This window comes from Megalobrama amblycephala, linkage group LG6, assembly GCF_018812025.1.
Source record: "Megalobrama amblycephala isolate DHTTF-2021 linkage group LG6, ASM1881202v1, whole genome shotgun sequence".
In the NCBI taxonomy this organism is placed as follows: domain Eukaryota; kingdom Metazoa; phylum Chordata; class Actinopteri; order Cypriniformes; family Xenocyprididae; genus Megalobrama; species Megalobrama amblycephala.
The window spans coordinates 20,417,341-20,440,207 of record NC_063049.1 but is presented as its reverse complement, the minus strand read 5'-3'; the positions used below and the strand labels follow the sequence as shown (position 1 = coordinate 20,440,207).

Here is a 22,867-nt window from a genome sequence, read left to right as displayed (position 1 = left end):
ACATACCACACAGATTAGATAGTATGTGTTGTAACAACTATTGTGAAAACACTTATATTTATGCATTTGGCAGAAGCTTTTATCCTAAATAACATGCATTCAGGGAATATGTTACCAGTTTATACATTTAAGTGAATCAAACCCAGGACCCTGGGCTTAAAACCTATATTTGTGAATATTTGTGTATTCTCAATATCAGCAATGTGAGAAACAGAATCATTCTGAAGTTTATTTGAAAATAAATGAACAATAAAAATTAAAAATTAAAAAAAATAGTATTACATTTAATTAAACTGATTGCTTATATTGCACAAACAATAACACTGACAGAATAGCTTTGATAAGTATTGTAAACACAATGGCAAAGCTTTTAGCTATTAAATTATCTGCCTGTCAAGAAGAGACATGTAAATCTGAAAATAGTTGCCTCTTTTAAGCTTATATTTTGTAGCTAATTAGAATTTTTACAATGGTTTAAAACAAAAAGATATACAAAATGCATAAATATATATATGTAAAGTAATAGTAAAACCCTGAGTGTAAAATATATCTTATGTTCACGGTCAGAATTACTGAATGTTAAGTGCAAAAATATGACGTTAACTGAACTATATAATAGTCATTACATATAAAGGAGTGTTTTATTTCTTTAGCTTTGGCTGAGAGATAATCTGAGCTCTTCCTCTCTGAAGCTCCTGTCCAGCCTCTGTGTCTCTGACTCCAGCACTGAGGGGACGGGCCGCTGAGAGACCGCAGCTAGAGACTCGTTCAGATCCTGTCTCAGGGACATCAGACTCTGGCTGTTCCTCAGAGAGCGCTCTATGAACTCTGCCCTCTGCTGATGGTCCACAGCCAACATGAGACGAAGATGGTGAACCTAGAAAATTGGGTTTAAGGTTTAAGGCATTATTATGTGCCAAAATACTAATGAACAGTTGAAGTGTGAAGGACAAACCTGTTCTTCTAGCTCACTGGCTCGGACTCTGAGACGCTTTAGTTCTTCGTTGTCCGCACCATCGGACAGGTCCTATGCGACATGATATGTAGCTATTTTAGCCTTTTCACTGGCAATTAACACATGACAGACTCAAAACACAATTTATTGCAGTAGTTTGGCATGTTGCTAACGCTATTGTTAACTAAAACTATTAAAAATAGTTTTCGGTAATTAAAACAGAGCTGAAATCAAATTAAAAATACTGGATGAAAAACTTGAAGAAAATGGAAAAGCTGAAGTACTAAAATAACTAAAACTAAAGCTGAAATAAAAGTAAATTAAACTGAAATATTAGATAGCACAACAAAATTACAAAGGCTTAAATTAAAATTAAAAGCTAATTTAAAGTATTAATAAATCCTACAGTAGTATATAAATGATACTAAAATAACACTGGTTGCTAAAGCTCACAAAAATGATCGAAGTGAAGTCTAATAAGAATAAAAATACATTACATAAAGCTAAAAAAACAAAAATTGTCACTTCCGTGACAATCCATCACACAGAAAGACAACAAGAGCAAAACACAAATGCGTTGTAAATGTACTCTATCCATCATACCAGAACTCCAGCTTCTGACCGTGACAGCTGATGCCTCAGTTTCCCCCTCTCCAGCTCAACCTGGTGATGGCCAAATACAGTAGGTACATTAATCATGCTGACATCATAATATATGGTCCTTTCGTGAGGTGTGCTCGTACCTGTGTCAGCGTCTCTCTCAGGTGCTGTCGCTCAGTTCGTAGTCTCTCAATTTTCTTCTCCAGATGATTGTTTTTCTTCTGCAGAAGGTTCTGATCCACCTCTAGTTGTGCCACGGCCCGTTGCATGGCCGACAGACGCTCCTGTACAGCAGAGTCTGTATCCACCTCATCTGTGGACTGGGCCTTCTGTTCAAGCTCTTTCTCCTATAATATTGCCCAAAAATGTATCATAAACTACCAATTCACTAAATGTGTTCAAAGGGGACATGAAAAACAGAATTATCCTTGATCATTTGAAATAAAAAAGTACTATGAGATACTCGTAACGTCAAAGAAAAGCTCCCTCCACAAACCATCCAGAGAATTTCAGGAAACAAAGCAAAAAATTGTCTCATTTAGAAACTGTCACACTGTTCACATCACAACCATGACCGGCCATGTTTACATTTTATCAACATTTTTTTCAAACTGTTTTCTATTTTAAAGGGGTGGTTCATTATGATTCCACTTTTTTAACTTTAGTTAGTGTGTTGCTGTTAGAGCACAAACAACATCTGCAAAGTTACGACGCTCAAAGTTCAAAGCAAAGGGAGATATTGTCTGTTTAAGGACTACAACAAACGGCTGGTAGGGACTACAACAAGCTTCTTCACGGGTTGGTGACATCACTAACCCTAAAATTTACATAAACCCTGCCCCCGAGAACACGCAACAAAAGGGGGAGGCCATGTTATCGCAATACACTACGTAACACAAATGCAATTGCATGTCATAAAAGCAAGACGCCAACATAAGTTATAACCATAATTAAACTAAACTATACCTGTTCTATCTTCATGAAGCATATATTCAGCATATACATAAATGAAGCAACTAACCATTCAGAAACGTCCTGTTGCATTCTACAAGTTGTCACTTCTTCTTGAGTCTCTCCATCATTGTCCGACTCCGGTTTGAACATAAAAGGCTGAACGGTTTCTGAAATTTCCAGTGAGTCTTCGTAAGGTAATCGACACTGCTAACACTATGTGCTAACATGAGCTCTTGAAACCCCGCCCTCTTCTTAGGAGCAGCAGCTCATTTGCATTTAAAGGGACACACACAAAAACGGAGCATTTTTGCGCACTCTCAAACAGTGACAATTTTAACATGCTATAAAAAATTATCTGTGGGGTATTTTGAGCTAAAACTTCACATACACACTCTGGGGACATCAGAGACTTATTTTACATCTTGTAAACCTCTTTAATACATTTTAAGAAATTATTTTATTCCTGTGAAGGTAAAGCAGAATTTCTTCAGTTCTTTGATCAGTAGAAAGTTCAAAAGAGCAGCATTTATTTGAAATATAAATATTTTGTAAAATTATAAATGTCTCTATAAATTGATCAATTTAATGCACCCTCGATGAATAAATTATTAATAATCAAACACTTAATGAACCCAAAGTTCCTGATGCTACTCTTAATTATACATGAAGTGCTCAAACTAATTTATATTTCAAGGTGCAATTTTAGTAATGAGTTGAATAGCCTACAAATCACGTTCTCTGTAACCCAGTGTTTTTGAGCTTTCAATTGGAGCGGCATTTAATAAACAGAGCCGTAGTTCACTGATAAGCTACGCAATATCGCGTTCATATCGCAGATGAATCGCCTTCGATAATGAACGCGATATTGCGTAGCTTATCAGTGAACTACGGCTCTGTTTATTAAATGCCGCTCCATTTGAAAGCAGGTGATGGTGATTTAGCGGTAATCAGGGAACCGGCTTTACTGACGAAATGCGCGTGACAATCGCATGCGATATATCGCCCGGCCCTAGAATACACTAATTACGGTTGATTGAAAATTTTATGATTGGCATTTTTATGATTGGTAACTGAAATCTTTAGCTTTAGCTGCATCCCCAACAGAAGGTGTCAGTATGAAGTCAAAGGCCGTATCAGCACAACTAAATAAGTACCTTTCATTTGTGATTATAATGACAGGTATTTTAAACTTGGGGATGTCTCGGCTTTACTGACCTGTGACATATCAGCTTCTGCTCGGGTTCTCTTATGTTCCTGCTGTCCCAGCCTCTCTTTATAGTAAATCAGCATGGCTTCAGTCTTCTCCAGAGCCGTCCTAACCCGATCCCTGTCTTTAGTCAGCTCTTTGGTTCGCTCCTTCAGAGCATATACTTCAACATCCTTCTCTCTAAGGAGTCTGTCCTTCTCCTCTTTTTCTAAAAGGACAACGGACACTTGTTCCTTTAGTCTTTCCCATTCATTATTATCTGTTGGTCCGGTTTTTATGTTCTCATTTTTTATTGTGGAGTGTAGTCTGTCTAGCTCAGTCTGCAGGGTCTGAGCCTTGGTCCTCAACCTCTCCATTTCCTGTTCCTTTCTTTTAAGGTCCCTTCTAAGTGTCTCTGTCTCTAACAACTTGTCACGAGGCTGATATTCAGCATTTATCTCTAGGAAGTCTGATAGAGTGCCATGGCCACTATCCATCTTTAGTCCTTTGTTTTTCTTTTCAGATTCTCTAAGATTACGTGTATCCTCTTCTATTTTGGTCTCCATCTCTTGTTTCTCTTTCTCTAAGGTTTCCATTTTTTCCCTCAATATCTTAGTATCTCTTTTCTCATCTTCAAATTGATCCTGCAATCTAAGTCTTGCTGATTGTTCTTTATACACCATTTCTCGAATACTCTCCAACTCAGTTTCTTTATCCTTAAGCCGCTCTGAGAATAATTCTAGTTGTCTAACTTTCTGCTCCTCCGCTTGCTGGAATCTCTCGCTTTTTCTTTTCTCATTTTCATATCTCTCTTTCATCAATTCTATCTCCTTTTCCTTTTCCCTCAATGTTTTTTTGAGGAACTCCAATTCCTCTAACACATTTTGTTTCTCTTTATTTTCATTTTGGAGTTCCTCCCAATCTTTACTCTCTCTTATTCTGTCCTCTCTCAGTCTGTCCACTTCCTGTCTCAGCTCTCTGAATCTGTCGCTCAGTTCTTCTGCGTCTCTGGTCCTCTCTGCCGCCAAAGAGCTGAGTTCAGTCCTCTGATCTTCCAGGATGTCGATTCTAGCCCTCGCTCTTGTCAGCTCAGCCTCTCTCTGCTCTGCTATGCTCTTCATGGTTGTCAATTCTTCTTCTAACTTCTCCTGTCTTTGCAGCATTTGCTCTGTCTCTCGCAACCCTTCATCATTTTTCTTCTTAAGTTGTTCCTCTTGGAGATGCAAGGCAGACTTAAGTTCCTGTTTTTGCTTCTCTAACATCTGTACTTTGAGTAAAAGATCTTTGGCTTCAATTTGTGCTGCCCTAACTCCTTCCTCTCTGCTCCGGACCAACTCATCCTTCCTTTCCTGCATCATGGACCTGAGTCTCTCTCCCTCACGATGACTCTCTTCCAGCAGTTCTTTCAGAGTAGCCATCTCCTGAAGCCCTGCAATCAGCCCCTCTCGCATTTTCTGGTTCTGTTCGTCTCGTTCCTGGATCTTTGACCTTGTTTGTTCTTTGGTTCTAGACAGATTAACCACCTGTTCTTGTAAAGCATCCATCTGGGCAACCAAGGCTTCTTTCCTTTCATTTGCATCATTCAGCAAAGAGCTAATTCTGTCCTTCTCTCGCCTCTCCCGAAACGTTTCATCTCTAAGAGCCTCAATCTCTCTCTCTTTCCTTCGAAGCTCTGCTGAGAGATGGTCTCTCTCCTCCTCCAGCTCTCTAATGCGAGCCCCAAGCTTCTCCACACGTCCCGCCTTTTCCTCCATCAGGATATGTTGACCTTTCTGAAGATCCTCAAGCCTGGCTCTCAATCTTTCTCCTTCTGTTTTTTCATCTCTCAGTTGGGTCTCCAGATGCCTCTTCTCATCTTCAATCTGACTTAAAGACCTCTTCAATCTTTGTTTCTCCTCTTCACTGTTTTCTGCCCTGGATTCAAGCACCTGTGCTTCCCCTTGGCTGTTTTGCAGCAGTTGTGACAACCTTCCCACCTCTTTCAACCGTTCATCCAGTTTTCCCTTCAGTGTCTTCACCTCTTCGCCTTGTTTGCCTATAAGTTTCTTCAGTTCTTCAACAGTCTCCCTCTCATGATGTAGCTCTTGTTTGACCAATAGTAGCTCTTGGTTACAGTCCATAAGTCTCTCCTCTTTCTCTCTGTGCTGACATTTTTCCTTCTCCAGTATCGTTTTGGTCTCTTGTAGACAGCTTGAGACTTCCAGGTTCCTCTTATCGACTTCATGCAGCTTTTCTCTCAGCCTTCTCATTGCTTCTTCCTCACGATGGACTATCTCACTTTCCTCTTTTTCTTTTTGCTGTAAACTCTTCTTCAATGCACGAGCCTCCTCCTCAGTGTCTTGTAGGAGGGTAGTTTGTCGTTCAAGGTCTTCTTGTTGCTCCATTCTTATCCTCCGGTCTTCCTCTTTCTCATGGTTCAGTTCATCAATCTTAAGTCTCAACTGCTTCAGCTCCATCTCCTTCTGACGGAGCTCTTCTCTCAGTATCTGCTCCCTATCTCTTTCCTCCATCTCCTGTCTTTTCTTTTTCTCCTTCTCCCTTTCCTCCAAGCTTATCCGATCTCGTTCCACCTCGGCTAACTTGGCTTTGCACCTGTTCACCTCTTCGTGCTCTGCTTTGAGCTTCTGTTCAAACGTCTTCTGTTCTTGTGCAAGTTGTGCTTGTAATGCTTTTAGTTCACCATCTCTCTCTTCCAACCTTTCTAGTATTGCCTCTTTTTCTTGAATGACTCCCTCTATTTTGTTATTGAGATCTTCTAATTCACTTTTCAGTCGTTTCTCCTGTTCCTTTACCTCTACTTGCTTCCTGTCCACCTCTTTTTGTTTCTCCATCTCCCTCTCTTTCATCTGTGAGATTTGCTCCTTTTGAAGTTCAAGTTGCGCATCTTTCTGCTGAACATCAGTCTCTAGTTTCTCTATGATTACGTCTAATGACTGAATTCTACCTTTGAGATCACCAATGTCCTCTTCTCTCTTTTGTACCTCTTCCTTTCGTTGTCTAAGAAGCTCTGTCAGTTCTGTTTTCTCCCTTTCAGCAACCCAGTTTATGCTCTCCTTTACTTTTTCCATGTTGCCAGCTCGTCTCTTCCACCACTCTACATTGTCTTTCGCCTCTTTCAGTCTCAGTTCAAGAGTTTTCTTTTCTGTCGACAATGCAGTTTGCAATTGTTCAACATCTTTATCTCTTTCTTCCACGAGTAACGAGATATGTTCTTTCTCTCTTATTAGTTCTTCAACTCTGCTTTTGAGCTCTATCAAGTCTTCATCTTTCTGTTCCAACTGTCTTCTCCACCTCATGTCTTTCTCTTTCTCTTGCTCATCTCTTTTCTTTTGTCTGTTTTCATTTTCTCTTGTTTTCTCAATTTCTCTCTCTTTCAGATGAGTGTTGTGTTTCTCCAGGGTTTCTACTCTACTCTCCAAAGTCTCTTTCTCTTGCAACTCTATTTCCAGGCTCTCAATTGTTCTCTCATGTGATTGGACTTTTGATTTTAACTCTTCGATATCCTCTCCTCTCTTTCGTATTTCATCCTCCTTCTTTTTCATTAGATCAGACATCTTAGCCTTTTCTCTCTCTGTGACCTTGAGATTCTGACTTTCTTTTTCCACTCTTTCTATATACTTCTGATTTAACTCTTCTTTCTCTCTCTGAACCTTGTTTTCCCTCTCCTTCCATCTCTCAATCTCATCACACGCTTCTCTCAGACTTTGTTCAACTGTTTTCTGCTCTGCTGCCGATTTCATTTGTAGCTTCTCAAGTTCTGTGTTTCTTTTATTTAAGTGGTCTAAAAGCTCTTCTTTTTCTTTTAACAAACCATCAATCTTGTTCCTCAGTATCTCCACTTCTCCATCTTTCTGGCCAAGTTCTGCATTCAAAGCTTCTCTCTCTTTTTGCCATCTTTCTCTCTCGGTTTTGCTCTCTTCCACTTGTACTTTGTTTTTCTCTGTTTCTTGTTCAATGTCCCACTGAATCCTCTTGCATTCCAACTGCCAGTTTTCTATCTCTCTTTCACTCTTGCTTCTTTCCTCCATTGCTTCTTGGTTTTCCTTTTCTCTCTGTGCTGTCTCTCTCTCCAGGTCTGTCTGTAGACACTGAATCTCTCCTAAACAATTAAGAGAGAAAATGTTTACATTTTAATTACACACACAAATTCAACATTAAATCAGTAAAGTGAATAGCCAATGAGAAGTTTGTTTTACAATACAACAATCTGACCTTGCAAGACATCTTTGGTCTGTGTGAGCGTGTCCACCTGTGTTTGTAGCTGACTGCATTGCACCTCCAGACCTGAGGCCTGTTCCTGAACTTGAGCAATCTGCTTCTGAAGACATACCACCACACCTCTGAAGATGGACCACAGCAGGTTAGAAACTAACAGGGCATTGGTACAAAAAATGGTTCAAACTAAATATCTATTAATATTAATATCTATGTGAAATACATATAAAAAATTTTCTATTTCTGTTTTATTTTATTCAATTTGTTGATGTTGTTGATGTTGATTCTATAGGTAACGACCTATAACAAAATTGTTCTCATAAAGCACATGCTCCTCTTAAAAAGAATAGTATAAAAGAATACTGAGCTGTTATGTCGTTTTATGACTATAGACTATACCTGAGTTCCTCTTTGACTTGTGTGAGTTCCTCCTTTTCTCTCTCCAGTGTGCATACTGTGTCCTCTAGTCTCTGGCTCTCTCTCATTAGGTCGTCTCTCTCTCGTTCAGCTCTTCTCTGCTGCTCTGCTGCTTTGAGTAGTTCTGCCTGGACACTCTGCAGCTCCTTCATCATTGTACTGCACTGTTCAGTTAACTGACACACAAACACATCACTGTCCATGAGTGGACCAAAAACACAAAACGTACTAAAAAAATAGGAGAATGTGTACAGGATAATGTACAGCAAAGCCCATCATTAACACAAATTTTGCTCTATATGACCTCTCACCTCATATTGCACAGCTACTTAAATAAACAACTGTACATGAAACAGATTTATCATTAATTTATTTTATTATATTTATTAATGAACTTTTTGTGAATTTTTAGTAAATATTGAGTAAAAAAAAAAAACATTCATTTAATTGGTTATATATACGTAAATAGAGAAAGACAGCTTGTCATCTTGTACTTAGTTAGAACACAGTATAATGTTTAGTTTTTCAAAAAAGTACTTTTCTTGTTTTCTGAATCTAGTTGGCAAGCAGTCGGTGTTGTCTGAGTTTCTCACCTCTGCAATCCTTTGTTCATCTTTCCTCTTCTCTTCTGTGAAAGCAGTCACTTCCCTATCCCTGTCCTCCCTCTCGGTCTCCAGCTCATTCTCCAGCTCTCTCTCTCGGTTTCTGAGCTGCTGCAGAGTATTCAGATCCGTCTCTCTCCGTTCCCTGGAACGCAGAGGGATCATCAACACAATTGCAGTAAAGCATCACGGGCTGTGAATAAACAGGGCCAGCATACTACAGCCAAATATAACAGCTGTTGAGATAAACTCAGACATTTATAGTATCATCTAAAGCCCAATGTATTCATTAGTATTCCTACCAAAGTCCTACAAGCTCATTAGGGACCTGATTAGCTGTCATTTAGAGTCACAAGCGCACTTCATCTACAGATTTCAAACAGCCTATTATACAAGCTCCTTTTATTCAGCCTTGTACATAACAAGCAGGTCAAGGTAGGGGGTAGACAATATAAACAAATATTTATATCAAGATATTCTTAGTTTATTAATGATATAAATATATACTTTTAAAAAAATAGTATTCAAACAAAAATGTGTGTCTATTTGATCAAAAATACAGTAAAAATGTGTAATAATGTGAATTAGTATTGCAATTTAAAATGACTTTCTATTTTAATATATTTTAAAAAGTAATTTATTCCTGTGATGGCAAAGCTGTATTTTCAGCCTCATTACTCCAGTCTTCAGTGTCACATGACCCTTCAGAAATTATTCTAATATGCTGATTTGCTGCTCAAGAATTTTGCTGCTCATTTTGCTTTTTCCCTACTCAGCAGACTCTGATTTATAATACACCTATAGCCTTCTCATCAGCTGACTTGACTGTTATGAATTTTTTAATTTCACAATGTTGCACCTTAATTCATTGGCCTCTAGAGACGCGGTCTTCACTTCCCTGCACAGACCCGCCATCTCTGTGCCAAATGCCTGGATCTGGGCCTGGGCTTCTGCCACCTCCGTCTCCAGCTAAGGGGTCAGGAAGACAAAAATCACACCTCTCATCCCTCCATCCCAAACCTGGCTCTACCAGCAATGCATTCTGGCGATGGATCAAGTAATTAAAGGCAAGAGGCCTGTGACAGCTTGCAGGGATTTGGTCATGTCCCTAGGCATCGTAAGTGATCTATGCTAAAGATGGGCTAAACCTGCATGCCAGACCTGCAGAGCACGAACACTGAGTTCTCTCTTGTCCTTGGCCAGAGCTTCATTTAATGTAGCCATTTTCTCCAGGGCATCTCGGCCTTCTGCCAGCTCTCTCTTGAGCTGGGTTTGACTGGAGGACAGGGCCAGTAATGACTCCCGTGCCTGGAAGGGAGGAGATAAGAAAACAACATAAAGGAATGATGGAAAAGTTCAAAAGGGTGACAAAATACAGGATGTGAAACAACACAACTCATAACAGGCAGGACGCAACAATGAGAAGTGCCTGATTTGTGAAAGAGTTTCGGGCCAGTTGACACAACAGTCACATGATCTAGTGCTGTGCTGTCACTCCCACTGTAAAACCATGGGTTTACCTTCAGTAAAGCATCTTTAGTGTCGGCTGTCTCTTGCTCAGCTCGTGCTCTGTCCAGCTTCTCTCTCTCTAGTGCCCCCTGTAGGCTGTGCAGCTCCAGACGGGTGCGAGTCTCTCTCTCACACAGCTGAGCGGCCTCTAGTATTTCTGCCTCCATGCTGATTTACAAATACACTTCATCAGAGTCATTTACCAGCAAAATTTACCATCATAAGCATGACTGAACAGTGCTCTAATGACACACACACCCTAAGTGAGTTCAGCATAACATTAAGGATTGATGGATAAGCATACCGTTTTTGTCTCTCTCTCTCCAGCTGGATTTTCTCCTCCTCCTCCTTCTCTCTCTGTCGTCTCATATGTTCATTCTCCTGTCTCAGTTCCTCTGTGAGTCTCTCGGCCTCCTCCATCTGACTGCGCAAACTAGTTACCATCTCCTTCTCACTGTCACACACACACAACACTCTTCCATATTCAACCAGCAATTACAGTTCATACAGTTAAGCCAATTATTATTTGCAATGGCTGATAGCAAAGTTCAATATTATTTTGTCAAAATACACTACTGTTTAAAAGTTTGGGGGGTTGGTAAGTTTTCGTAATGATTTTGAAAGAAGTTTCTTCTGCTCACCAAGTATGCATTTATTTGATCAAAAATACAGTAAAAACAGTATTGTTAAAAAAAAAAAAGAAAAGAAAAAAAAAAATAATATATATATTTCAAAAAATACATTTTTAATTAAAATGTATTAATTTTTTAATATATTTTGAATGTATTTTTTCCTGTGATGGTAAAGCTGAATTTTCAGCATCATTACTCCAGTCTTCAGTGTCACATGATTCTTCAGAAATCATTCTAATAAGCTGATGTTCTGCTCAAGAAACATTTCTTCTTATTATCAACGCTGAAAACAGTTGTGCTGCTTATTTTTTAATGGAAACCATGATACATTGTTTTCAGGATTCTTTGGTGAACAGAAAGTTATTTATTTGAAGAACAGAAATATGTTGTTACATTATAGATGTATTTATTGTCACTTTTTGATAAATTTAATGTGACCTTGCTGAATAAAAGTATTAATTCCTTTAAAAATAAAACTGTACTGACCCCAAACTTTTAAACAGTAGTGTCAATTAAAAATAAAACATTAAATTCAATCATTTCAATTTTAAATGCTCCAAGTGAATGTAGGTACTGCGACATTATAAATGTACAATAGCTAATTTTAAATTTGACATTTAACAGTGTTATTAAATTATAAGCATTTTTAAAGATTAACAAGTGAGAGTTAAATTAAAATTTAAATGTAAAAATAAGGGAAATGAGCTTATACAATTAAATACAATAGCAACCAGTAATGTTAAATAAAAATAATATCAGCTGAAACCCAATATGGTTCAAATATTTTGTAAATAGCCAACATGGATGTTATATTACAACTCAGTTAATCGATTAAATTAACCACTTAAGGTAGAATTTAGGAATATTAAAAGGTAAAAGTGTATTTGTATGAGTTATGATCATGAAATAATGAAGCATTCATCACCTGTTCAGTAATTCCTGTGTGTGTTTCATCTGCAGTGCTCCCTGATTGGTCTGTTCCTGAAGCTCCACCATCTCACTCTCCAACTGCGTGATTCGCTGCTCTAGTGAGTCTTTCTCTGTCCCAAGTCTACGCAAGCTAATCTGAGCATCCTGGCAAAAAAGAGCTGGCTTACTAAGAGAGCTTCGTTACAAGCCAAAACGGTTATTTTTAAGACCATGTTATTACATTTGGATGAAAGATTAAGAAACAATTATTGTTTGGAAGACCAAGAACATGAATAAAAGGGGCTCTATGTAGAATTCAGAAATCCTTGTTATTAGCGACACTTGTGGCCATTAAGTGAACTGCAGCCAGCAACTTATTGTTCTTGTTTGCACTCATGCACATGCAAAGTACAAGAGACTGGACGTGATTCAAGGCCCCAATATATTAATGGCAAAATACTTTTTTGTTCTTCACCTTATAAGTAAAAAGAAGTTGGAAATGCCTTTGCAGTGATATACCGTTAAAGAAAATCAAGACACCGTACACTGCTGAGAGCGATGTTTAGATGAATATGTAAAATATGTGCTGTGCACTTTCCTCTCAATAACAAAATAAACAATAAAAATGAAAGAGGTGAGAAAGCAGTAGTTAAGAAAGCATCTGATCATAGCAATATGGATTATGTTACCTGCTGGAAATTCCCCCGCATCATATCGACAGATGAGGTCATTAAAATTATGCACAATATGCAGTGATGATAGTTTGTTTATAAAGTATATTTGAAACTATAGAGTATATAGATCAGGATATGTGAGACTATAGTTTGAATTAATCCCTTTTCTTTGCATGACACATTGTCATTGCAGTACAGAATGGCTCTTTTGGCGTGATCCTGAACATTGTATAAGCATTCATGCGTCACTGCACAGAAGAGGAGCTCATGGGAGCGCACATAAACATCACATCCTTTTGATTTTCCCCACAAAAACATCCAGAGTCCTAAAAGGGGGACTCGGTAGTATTTCAAATACACCGTTTGGAATTTAGTCGAGCCGATACCAACAACAAACATGTAACCAATCAGCATTAGGGGGCGTATGATGGTTGAGGAGAAAGAACGAGCAAGAGGGAGATTTGAAAATAAGAAGAAAAAAAAAAAAAAACTGCAGAACGAGAGATCGGACAATACAAAAGAGCTCAAAAGAATATCACTGGAATGAAGGTTTATGCCTGGGCAAAACGCTTTGGACCAGCGTTAATATTAGAAAAGCTTTCCAGTGCTGGAGAGAGCTAAAGGCCCCGGTATACTTCAAATGAAATCGAAGAACGAACTGATGTGACATCATTTCGAACAAAATCAGGCCAAAACGAAGTTCGTTTTGTGTTCTTTTTTGAAGTTAGAAACGGCTTGCCAAAGCAAACTTTCAGGAAAACTTCGCTTCAGCTGCAAAACACCTTCGTACTACCATTGGTCAGTGACGATAACGTAATAGGAGGTGTGCGCTGATGCTCCACCTTCACTTGCGTCAAGCGCGTCGTCTTTGACTCATTTCATGTGTTGAGTTCGTCGAGGTAGGAGCTCCGTGGGTGAAAACATGAAAACGCTGGATAGCCACTTCACAGTACGAAATGAAGTTGTGCTTGTAAAAAAAAAAAATCAGGCACTAACACTGATTTTAAGCAATCTATTGAATAAAGTGCTATATGAAGACGTGAGGTGACTGGAGTGCTATTTTGCAGAGCTCGTGCTAACATACTAATGTCATTATGATCAGACGCTTGTCTTATGCTTTCTATAAAAATGCTTGCCGTTTTCTCATTTTTGTTGTTTATTTTGTTACTGAGAAGAAAGTGCATGGCATATATTTACATATTCATCTAACCGTCTATCTCGGCAGTGTGGGCGGCGTCAGATGTTCGTTTACAGTATATCGCTGGTCACGCATTTCGAACTTCGTTTTACCCCTAAACGAAGAACGAAAAAGAACTTCGTTTGAAGTATACCGGGGCCTTAAGTGGGAAGGCCTGAAAACAGATGAGGAGGCTGCTTTGATCCCACTCATGTGAGTACAATGGGTTTTTTGATTGTCTGGAGCTGCTGTGTTGTTTGCGACTAACAACAAACACTTTGTATTTACTCTTGTGTACTGTGTGTTCATTTTTTGTGCTTTAAGAATATATAGCCCCTTTAGGAAAATATATACGGTCAATTCTTATGTCACGTTGACCAACCTGTACTTCCTGTTGTCTCCATTGCAGGGCAGTCTCAGCTTGAGCGATGACAGAGAGGACAGAAGACAGTCCTTCACTGGACACATCATCTGCAGACAGAGAGCCTGATTGCTCACTCATCTGCTGAGAGCTGAGAACCCTTGACTGGACAAAAAGAAAGTGAACACATAAGTTCATTCATGCTTTACGACCACAATCACAATTTATTTCCTGTTCCCATGCTGACTCACCAGTGTCCTGACAGCATGTCTGACAGACTCAAAGTTTCTTTCCATTTCTATCTGCCTCTGCCACTTCCTCTCTTGCTCTTGTTCTCTCTCCATCTCCTGCCTGTGTCTCTTCTCCATCTCTGCCTCCTGCTTCTCCCTTTCAGATTCAAGAGTTTTTATTGTCATATTCAGCTCTGTTATCCTGAAGAAGAAAAACAAAATCACAGTACAATATACTAAAAACACTGTATTACATCTACTTTACATCTAGATATTTTTTGAATAATACAGTGAGCAAAATTATGATTCAGTTCATCGCCAGCAAAATCATGTAGTCATTTAGCAGACGCTTTTCTCCAAAGCGACTTACAAATGAGAGTAGTAGAAGCAATCAAATCAACATGAGTACAACAGTACGTAAGTGCTTTGTGAAGTCACAGTTTCGTCAGTGACTCGTAGCAAGGAATTTTTTTTTTTTTTTTTTTATAAATACACAAAGATGGAAAAAGAAAACAAATCAAAAAAAAGATTAAGACAGATAAAAAGTAAGTCATTGCAAACATATTGTGAATACTTGCAATATAATAAATAAAATGCAGTATGGAATTAATGTTGTGAACCCTGTAATAACCTGTTCCTGAGCTCCAGTGTCTCTGACTCAAGGTCGGCTTTTAATTCAGTCGACTTCCTCTCTTCATGATTCAGATCATCAAGAGACAGCGGCCCCTGGGTGGAGGAGAGGGGTTGCGCTGTAGTGGAGTGAGCTATATGGGAGTCATGGGGCAGAATGGGAGCCGATCGCGGAGAACCCCATACAGAGAGGAGAGATGAGGAGAGACGAGAGAACTCCGCTCTCAGCTCCCACAGGTCTCTGTGGCACAAAAAAACAACATGTGCACATTTAATGGAATACATACACTAACATCTAAAAGTTTGGGGTCAGTAAGATTTTCCCTTTTTTGGGGTAAAAATTAATACTTTTATTCAGCAAGGATGCATTAAATTGATTAAAAATTAAAGTAAAAATATTTCTATTACAAAAGATTTCTATTTCAAATAAATGCTGTTCTTTTGAAATATATATTTATCAAAGAAACATGAAAAAAAAAAACATATCATGGTTTCCACAAAAACATTAAGCAGCACAACTGTTTTCAACAATATGTTCCTTCAAGACTGACCCAAAATATTTACCAGTTTGCCTTAAATGTAAAGAGGATTTGGGCACATTCCCACATGTTTTGGTTTTGTCCCATAAGAAGTCATTTTTGGGATAAGATTAAAAAAAAGCTTGACCGTATACTGAATTGCACTATTATGAAAGATCCCTAGTTTTTTATTCTGGGAATGAGTAAGGAGAACAGTGGATTTACCTTTTTACAGGCCAAGCTGGCAAGCAAATTATTATTTTTGGCTCGTAAATGTATACTTGTGATGTGGATAAAAGATAAACCTCCAACAGTGGATCAATGGTACACTGAGATTGTATGGTAGCGTATTTCAACTAGCACAATGCTAAATATTTTTGTTTTTGAAAGAGCAATTCAGTTTTTCGATATGTCCTCACTTGTCAGTAGCAGTCTTCAGAGAGTGACACTGGCGTCTGAGCGTAACCACACGTCCCCACAGACTCATCAGCCTGGTCTGCTCCTTCCCTATGTGGCCTGTCAAAACCTGTATTCAAAATAATGGTATAACGTAATTAAAAATATATATTAAATTAATCAAAATAATTTGTTCCATAAATAAAATGAAACCAGTAGATGCTCCTTTTGCATTGTGACTAATCCTGAGGCTAAAGTTTGTCAGAAACATGTGGCGTACACTGATTGTACAACCACAAATATCCATCTGTGTCTGTCAGTGGAACTACTAGAAAAAACAAAGCAGCAACCACAGCAACATCTCCCTGCTATATTTACAGAGCCTTTCTCTGCAAATTCAGTCTGAGGAAGAGAAAACATTGTGCCAGTCATAATGTTTACAGCTGCAGAGGTGTGCGAAAATGCTGAATCAGTGTTTGAGGTTTCACATCTCACTGACATTAATACCAATTATTGCACGGTAACAGCATTGTAAGCCAAATAAAATACATAATAATATGTTTGTCTGAAAATGTAATGTGAAGAATGACTGGATGCAATATATGAGGTTATTTTAAAAGAGCTACCACCAAAGCACATATATTTTATGCTCTTGTAATACATTTATACTCTGTGAAACACCTCTAAAATGTCTTTTCGCACCCATCCACTAATGGAGCATACATACTCAACTGTGTGACTGCCCAGTTGCTTGGTGACAATATTTTGCAACACATTCCCTAATGCGCTGACAAAATCAGCTCAGAAAAACTGAGCCATTGCTAAGCAACTACTGAATGCTCATGAACCTGCTTGTGAGGCCAAGTTCACACTGCTAATTTCAGGAGCGACAACCTCATTTAATGCTGCACACTGGAATTACAAGATGACAACTCAGAGATTTTGCTGCATTTACATCCTCAGAGGACACAGAAATTATATGTACTGTATCTAAGGCAACACTCATACTGCCAAAAATGGACTGGCTTTGTAGCAATGCAAACTACTGTAGAATGAAAAAAAGTGTACCAGGTAACACTAGTTATAGTAAAAGAAAAACAGATCAGCAGTTGCTTTCCAACTAGTGTTGCGTAGCAAGACCTTCAGACTGAAGGCAGGAGGTCCGGACTCCATCACAGCTTTCAGTCAAGTCAAGTCAAGTCAAGTCAAGTCAAGTCAAGTCAAGTAAGTCAAGTCAAGTCAAGTCAAGTCAAGTCAAGTCACCTTTATTTATATAGCGCTTTTTACAATGCAGATTGTGTCAAAGCAGCTTTACATTGATAACTGGTACATAATTTGGCTGCACAGCAGCTCTTAAATAATAGTGTCAATGCAGGCAGATCAGAAGCACTGTTGAATAAATGTCAAGAATACTATTGAATATCAAATGTCAAGTGTCCCCAACTAAGCAAGCCAAAGGCGACAGCGGCAAGGAACCCAAACTCCATCAGGTGACATCAGGTGGCAAACAAGTGGCAAATAGGTGTTAAAATGGAGAAAAAAAAAAACCTTGGGAGAAACCAGGCTTAGTCGGGGGGCCAGTTCTCCTCTGGCGAGGACCAAGGACCGCCCAGATGCCGTCTGACTGACATGTAAAGCAACCAATCACAGTTTGTTTTGTTCAGAGTCATGTTAAGTCAATGTCCCCACAATAACATACCAGGGTGCAATTCATTCAAGAACATTGGGCAAGTTTACTGCAACAATGGTGAATTCAACCAACCAAATCCTGGAGAATTCAACCAATCATCTGAAGACTTCGAAACTCCCAAAGTGTTTCCCATTTTGTGTGCCTTATGCCTCAGATGTTCAGCTAACAGTCTGTGCGTGTGACGTTTGAGGCTGAGACTACTTTTTCCCAACTAACTTTAACGGTAGTTGAATACGCTGCCATTTTAATTGTTTTTACATGATGTTACAAAGTTTGGGAGAAGGCTGAGCTTACATAAAAATTTACATTTACACATTTCAATGAAGCTTCCAATTTAAAGCAATTTACAGTACATTAAATATTTTATTAGTATATGTGTTGACTTTAAAGGATTAGTTCACTTTTAAATAAAATTTTCCTGATAATTTATTCACCACCATGTCATCCAAGATGTTCATGTCTTTCTTTCTTCAGTCGAAAAGAAATTAAGGTTTTTGTTTCAGTTTCAGTTTCAGTGCAGCTTCAAAGGGCTTTAAACGATACCAGACAAGGAATAAGGGTCTTATCTAGTGAAACGATCGGTCATTTTCGAAAAAAAAAAAGGAAATGTATATGCTTTATATATTATATACGCAGTATGTCCTACGCCTTCCCTATTCTACTTATGGAAAAAAATGGAACTGGCGCTGCGTTCGTTCCGTAAATACAATAGGGAAGGTGTAGGACATACAGCGTAAACTTTTTGAAGAATACGAAAGTGTGGTTTTGGCAGAAGCACTTGGAAGCCTATCATTTGTTTATATAAAGCATATACATTTACATTTTTTTCGAAAATGACCGATCGTTTCACTAGATAAGACCCTTATTCCTCATCTGGTATCGTTTAAAGCCCTTTGAAGCTGCACTGAAACTGTAATTTTGACCTTCAACCGTTTGGAGGCCAGTGAAGTCCACTATAAGGAGAAAAATCCTGGAATGTTTTCATCAAAAACCTTAATTTCTTTTCGACTGAAGAAAGAAAGACATAAACATCTTGGATGACATGGGGGTGAATAAATTATCAGGAAAATGTTATTTGAAAGTGAACTAATCCTTTAATCCCTAGGAATCCAACTCAAGATCTTTAGTGACAAACATATATGTCCCAAATATGTAGAGATTATTTCCTCACCTCTTTCTCTTTTTGCCAATCGATTTCTTTCTGCACAACCTCCTCCACCGCTTTAGACCAATCGGCTGTTAGCTTTCGCAGGTCATCTCTTAGGGCTTCATTAGCCTCTGTTGATTGGCTGAGCTGACTCCGCAGAAGAGCACTGACCTCCGAGAGCCCCAAACTTCTGCTCCAGTGAACAAACAACTCAGTCGCAGGAATTTAAGCACCGAAAACAAAAATCTTTCTTACACAGTCCCCGCACCTCTGCTGTTCCTCCTCCAGCCTGATGAGGGTGCTCTCCAGCGTGTCACTGCGTTCATCCCGCAGCATCCTCTGTGAAATTCAAAGTGTTAATGTGACACTTACAGCTCTCCAGGAAAACACTGAGGACTGTTGTTTGTCTCACCTCTCTGATCCTCAGTTCTCGCTCCTCGCTGATCGACTGCTGCTCCAGAGCCTGACAGCGAGCCCTGTACTCCAACACCTGACAAACACATGCATGAGAACATTAATTACCAGTGAGGCACTGTTTGGTACTAACTGAGATATGATTGGTCCTCTTAAGGCTAATGAGGCATGCACATATGCAGCGTTTTTTATTGCTGGAGCTTTCTGAGTGATTATATAGCTGGTCTTAGTGGCTGTTCTAAATGCCCAAGTAACAGGGTTTGTCCTTCATTCAAAATTGTCCCGCCAAAAATGTATTTGATCATTTAATGTGATGAATGAGGATAACTGCCGTTCTTCAGTACCAGTACATGCTGATAGCCAGCTTCTTTAAATCACTTTTTAGGGTCGAGCTTTGTAGCCAATCACAGACATGTCTGGTGAGAGTATGAATGCAACAGCCAATCAGATGTGTTTAAGTTAGACAGAATCCGCTCAACACCGAGAATGGTGGAGTTTTTATTCAGCATGAGTTCTGCATGCTCACGAATCCTATCATTATAACCAACGTCAGTAAGAGATTCATTATACAGCTTCATTGGTTATTATGGGAGTTTTCAGATGTAGGCAGCTTTGTGTACCTTTCTGTATATAATATACAATTTTCATGCTGCCAACTACACATTGCAAAGTTTCTGGATTAACAACAGCCATATAAATGCGTGATTGAATCCGATTGACAGTGATAACCACAGTAATGAATGGATGGAACAAAACAATCTGATACTGTATGTCAAATGATCTGTGCATTAAGTCTTGAAGTGTAAATGCAAAATAATAGGGCTGCCATTTTTTCTATGTAATGTGTAATGTGTCACTTTGTTGTTCACTTTACAAATCAGCCACTCAGTGACTTTTTACTTTTTACATTTAAATATTTTATAAAATAGTTCTAAGCACATTTGTCTTATGATCAGTCCTGACAATGATTATTTTTAATTTCTCAAAAAAAAATAGGATGAGATCAACAAACCGTTTCTTTGCATTTATTTTAACCTGGTAACTGTCACCCCCACTTTTTTTTTTAGACAAGAAAATGCACTATCCAAACTTAAATGGTTGTAATTCAAGAATACTTTGGAGTATAGACATAAGGCTGGTCTTGTTTTAAAGATGAAATTTGGCAGATTATTGTGAAATAACTTATGTAAGTGAAACAGAAAAAAAGTTATAGAAGTTTAAGTTTATGAAAATGTAAAAATATAATATTTTATATAAAATATAAAATGTATATTTTACAAAACAAGTTTTACTCTCAAACTGCAAATTTCAGGTTGATATCTCAAAAAATGAGCTTTCAGTAAGATTTTGTTTGGGTGCAGTACCACACTTTTTCACTAGATGACAACCAAGCTCCATTACTGACCATATAAGGGCGCATCCATTTCCATATATGGTTTGAGTGATCTGAACCATTATTTTCATACAATTTATGAAGTAGACATCCTATATAGAAGTAGTATGGGAAGTTTGGCAGAATTTGATATGAATTCAGCCTCTAATAAACATAAAAACAACATGTATGTGGGTTATATATCACCGCCACAATCATAAATGTTTTTTTTTTTTTTTTATTAAAAACATTTTCAGACCATTTTTTCTCAAAAATTTAATGGATGTTATCTTTTGAACTCTTGGCATGAAAACAAACATGTTTCAACCAATCTTTAATGATTTTTCATGTTCATCGCTATTTCAAAGTAAAGGTCTGAACATGCCTTATGAGTATGAAAATATGCTTGTTGCAAATTGCAAATTATTTTGAAGATCAGTCACCAAATATGAAAACTAGAGATTCTAAGCTTTCAAATGATATATAGTTTGTCAAGATTAGTTTAGGTTTAGTATATAATATTGCTGTTTTAAATATGTAATGGCTGTGGGCCAACCAGTGGGCCAGTGACAGTTAACAGGTTAAAGTTATTATCAGTAGTACTGGGCTCACAGTTCATGTGTGTTGGGTACTTTTTAATGTGTGTGTGGATGACCGTGTTCATCCGCCACCACCGAAGGCCATTTTTGACACAGGAAAACCCTATTTAATCTGTAAATTAAAAAGGGGAGAGAGCTTTAAATAGTGTTGTGGATAGAGTCTTGAAAATGAATAACTTACAGTCTCACTGTCACTGCAAATTGCTGTATGTGTGAATCCCCCTTAAATGTTTTAAATCTAAAACTAGAACAATACAAGTTCCATGATCTGAATCTAGAAAGACAATTCTCTACAAGGACATTCAGCCATGAGTTATGAAAGTATATTAAATGTCTGTGTGAGTTCAGACCTTGTTCTGAAGTTTATGGATGAGCAGAGCCTGTCTGGCTTCTCTCTCTCTGCCCTCTCTGAGCTTTCTCCGCCATTCTCTCTGCTCATCGTCCAGACGCACTGATAATGACAGAGAAGGGTCCAGTGTCTGAGACAGCTAAACATGGGTACAAACACACAGAGAGATCACCAGTTAAGCATCAGTTCACTCTGTTATTGATGGATCCCACACGTCACTGACTCCCTCCTCCTCCTCACCCTGTCGGTCAAAGCTTGAGCTCGAGACTGAAGCTCCTCCCTTTCCGCTCTGCTCTCTGCCAACTCATCCTGCAGATGCGATAATTCCGCCCTCAGCTCCGCCCTCTCTTGCTGCCATCCAATCAACAGTTCTGATTCCATACTCGGCCATCAGCTGTGAAAAATAAAAACATTTATATGGGTTAAATGATTAAGGTAACATAAAACTATACTTGGAACTGGATATTACTCAATATGTAAAAATAACATGTTGGATGGGGATGTAGGATTTTATCCATTGGGAATTGATTGGATTGTTAAAATTAGTCACTGAGGGTGACTGGAGGGTAGGGGCTGAAAAACAAGAGAGTTTAGTGACAGCAAAGCAGAGCAAGTCATGATATTTTGACTGACAAGACATTTTGAATAACATGCACTGATAAATTGCTCACAATAAATAGGATACATTTTGATTTCACCAGTCATGAAATGTTAATAAAGAACAATTAGCAAAGTGGCGATATACTAACACACATATTCTAATATTTATTATGAAGTGCTTTGCAGATTGTCTGTAAATCCTAAAAAGGGCTGATACTACACACTCAGATTATTGGACCCTATTAACTGTATATTGTAAGTTTATATGATTAATATGCTAGCATTATTTGACAGCTTCGGGCTTTAGTTAATTCATTGAGGTGTAATAACAGTATGAGAGTATTTCAGAGTGAAAGCACTGAATGATTTCGACATATGAAGCATATTTTATATCAAATATATGCAAAGGAGAGTGGTCAATCTGTATAGAAAGCTTTAACTGCTTTATTAAGTCTCTGTTAAAGTGCAAATATAATGTAGTAACTTACTTTTGAAAACACGGGTTACTTCACTGCGTCCATTCACGTACTGCGGTCTGAAATAACACGCAAAACCTCGGATATGCGTGTTTTTAATCCTGTTTTTCTGCAGCATCCGGATTCGAAACTGTAAATCGTGTGTTTTGAATGAGCAGCCCGCGTGCGTCAATGCGCGTGCTGTGGACAGCGCCACCAGGCGACTCGGAGACGCGTTTACAATATGTTTACTGATGTATATAAAACTTTTTATGC

The 22,867-nt window shown here is 38.4% G+C and overlaps 1 protein-coding gene across 2 annotated transcripts; it reads right to left on the bottom strand.

Moving 5' to 3' along the window:
• Positions 1 to 215: 215 nt before the first annotated feature.
• On the bottom strand, positions 216 to 22,782 carry si:dkey-230p4.1 (centrosome-associated protein CEP250). 2 transcript variants are annotated; one of them, XM_048193285.1, is made up of 23 exons: positions 22,625 to 22,782; positions 21,777 to 21,930; positions 21,538 to 21,675; positions 19,215 to 19,292; positions 19,071 to 19,141; positions 18,827 to 18,992; positions 15,989 to 16,095; positions 15,053 to 15,292; positions 14,443 to 14,623; positions 14,213 to 14,356; positions 11,996 to 12,144; positions 10,743 to 10,892; positions 10,450 to 10,606; positions 10,091 to 10,237; positions 9,789 to 9,898; positions 8,921 to 9,074; positions 8,310 to 8,503; positions 7,908 to 8,035; positions 3,725 to 7,794; positions 1,699 to 1,902; positions 1,559 to 1,618; positions 956 to 1,027; positions 216 to 877 (listed from the first exon to the last, which is right to left on the bottom strand). In XM_048193285.1, the coding sequence occupies exons 2-23, from the start codon at positions 21,915 to 21,917 to the stop codon at positions 650 to 652; spliced, it is 7,089 nt and encodes a 2,362-aa protein (XP_048049242.1). In that variant the 5' UTR covers positions 21,918 to 21,930; positions 22,625 to 22,782; the 3' UTR covers positions 216 to 649. The 2 variants fall into 2 exon arrangements, with proteins under 2 accessions (XP_048049242.1, XP_048049243.1); XM_048193286.1 differs by having other exon boundaries at positions 14,443 to 14,578.
• Between the last annotated feature and the right edge of the window lie 85 nt (positions 22,783 to 22,867).

What these genes read in the sequence shown, in the direction of transcription:
- si:dkey-230p4.1 (XM_048193285.1), bottom strand. Translation starts at nt 21,917, where the DNA reads ATGGAATCAGAACTGTTGATTGGATGGCAGCAAGAGAGGGCGGAGCTG. An exon ending in ACACTGGAGCTCAGGAACAG is followed by an intron (nt 14,624 to 15,052) that starts GTTATTACAGGG and finishes TTTCTTCTTCAG; the next exon opens with GATAACAGAGCTGAATATGA. An exon ending in ACACAGGAATTACTGAACAG is followed by an intron (nt 10,893 to 11,995) that starts GTGATGAATGCT and finishes TGTGTGTGACAG; the next exon opens with TGAGAAGGAGATGGTAACTA.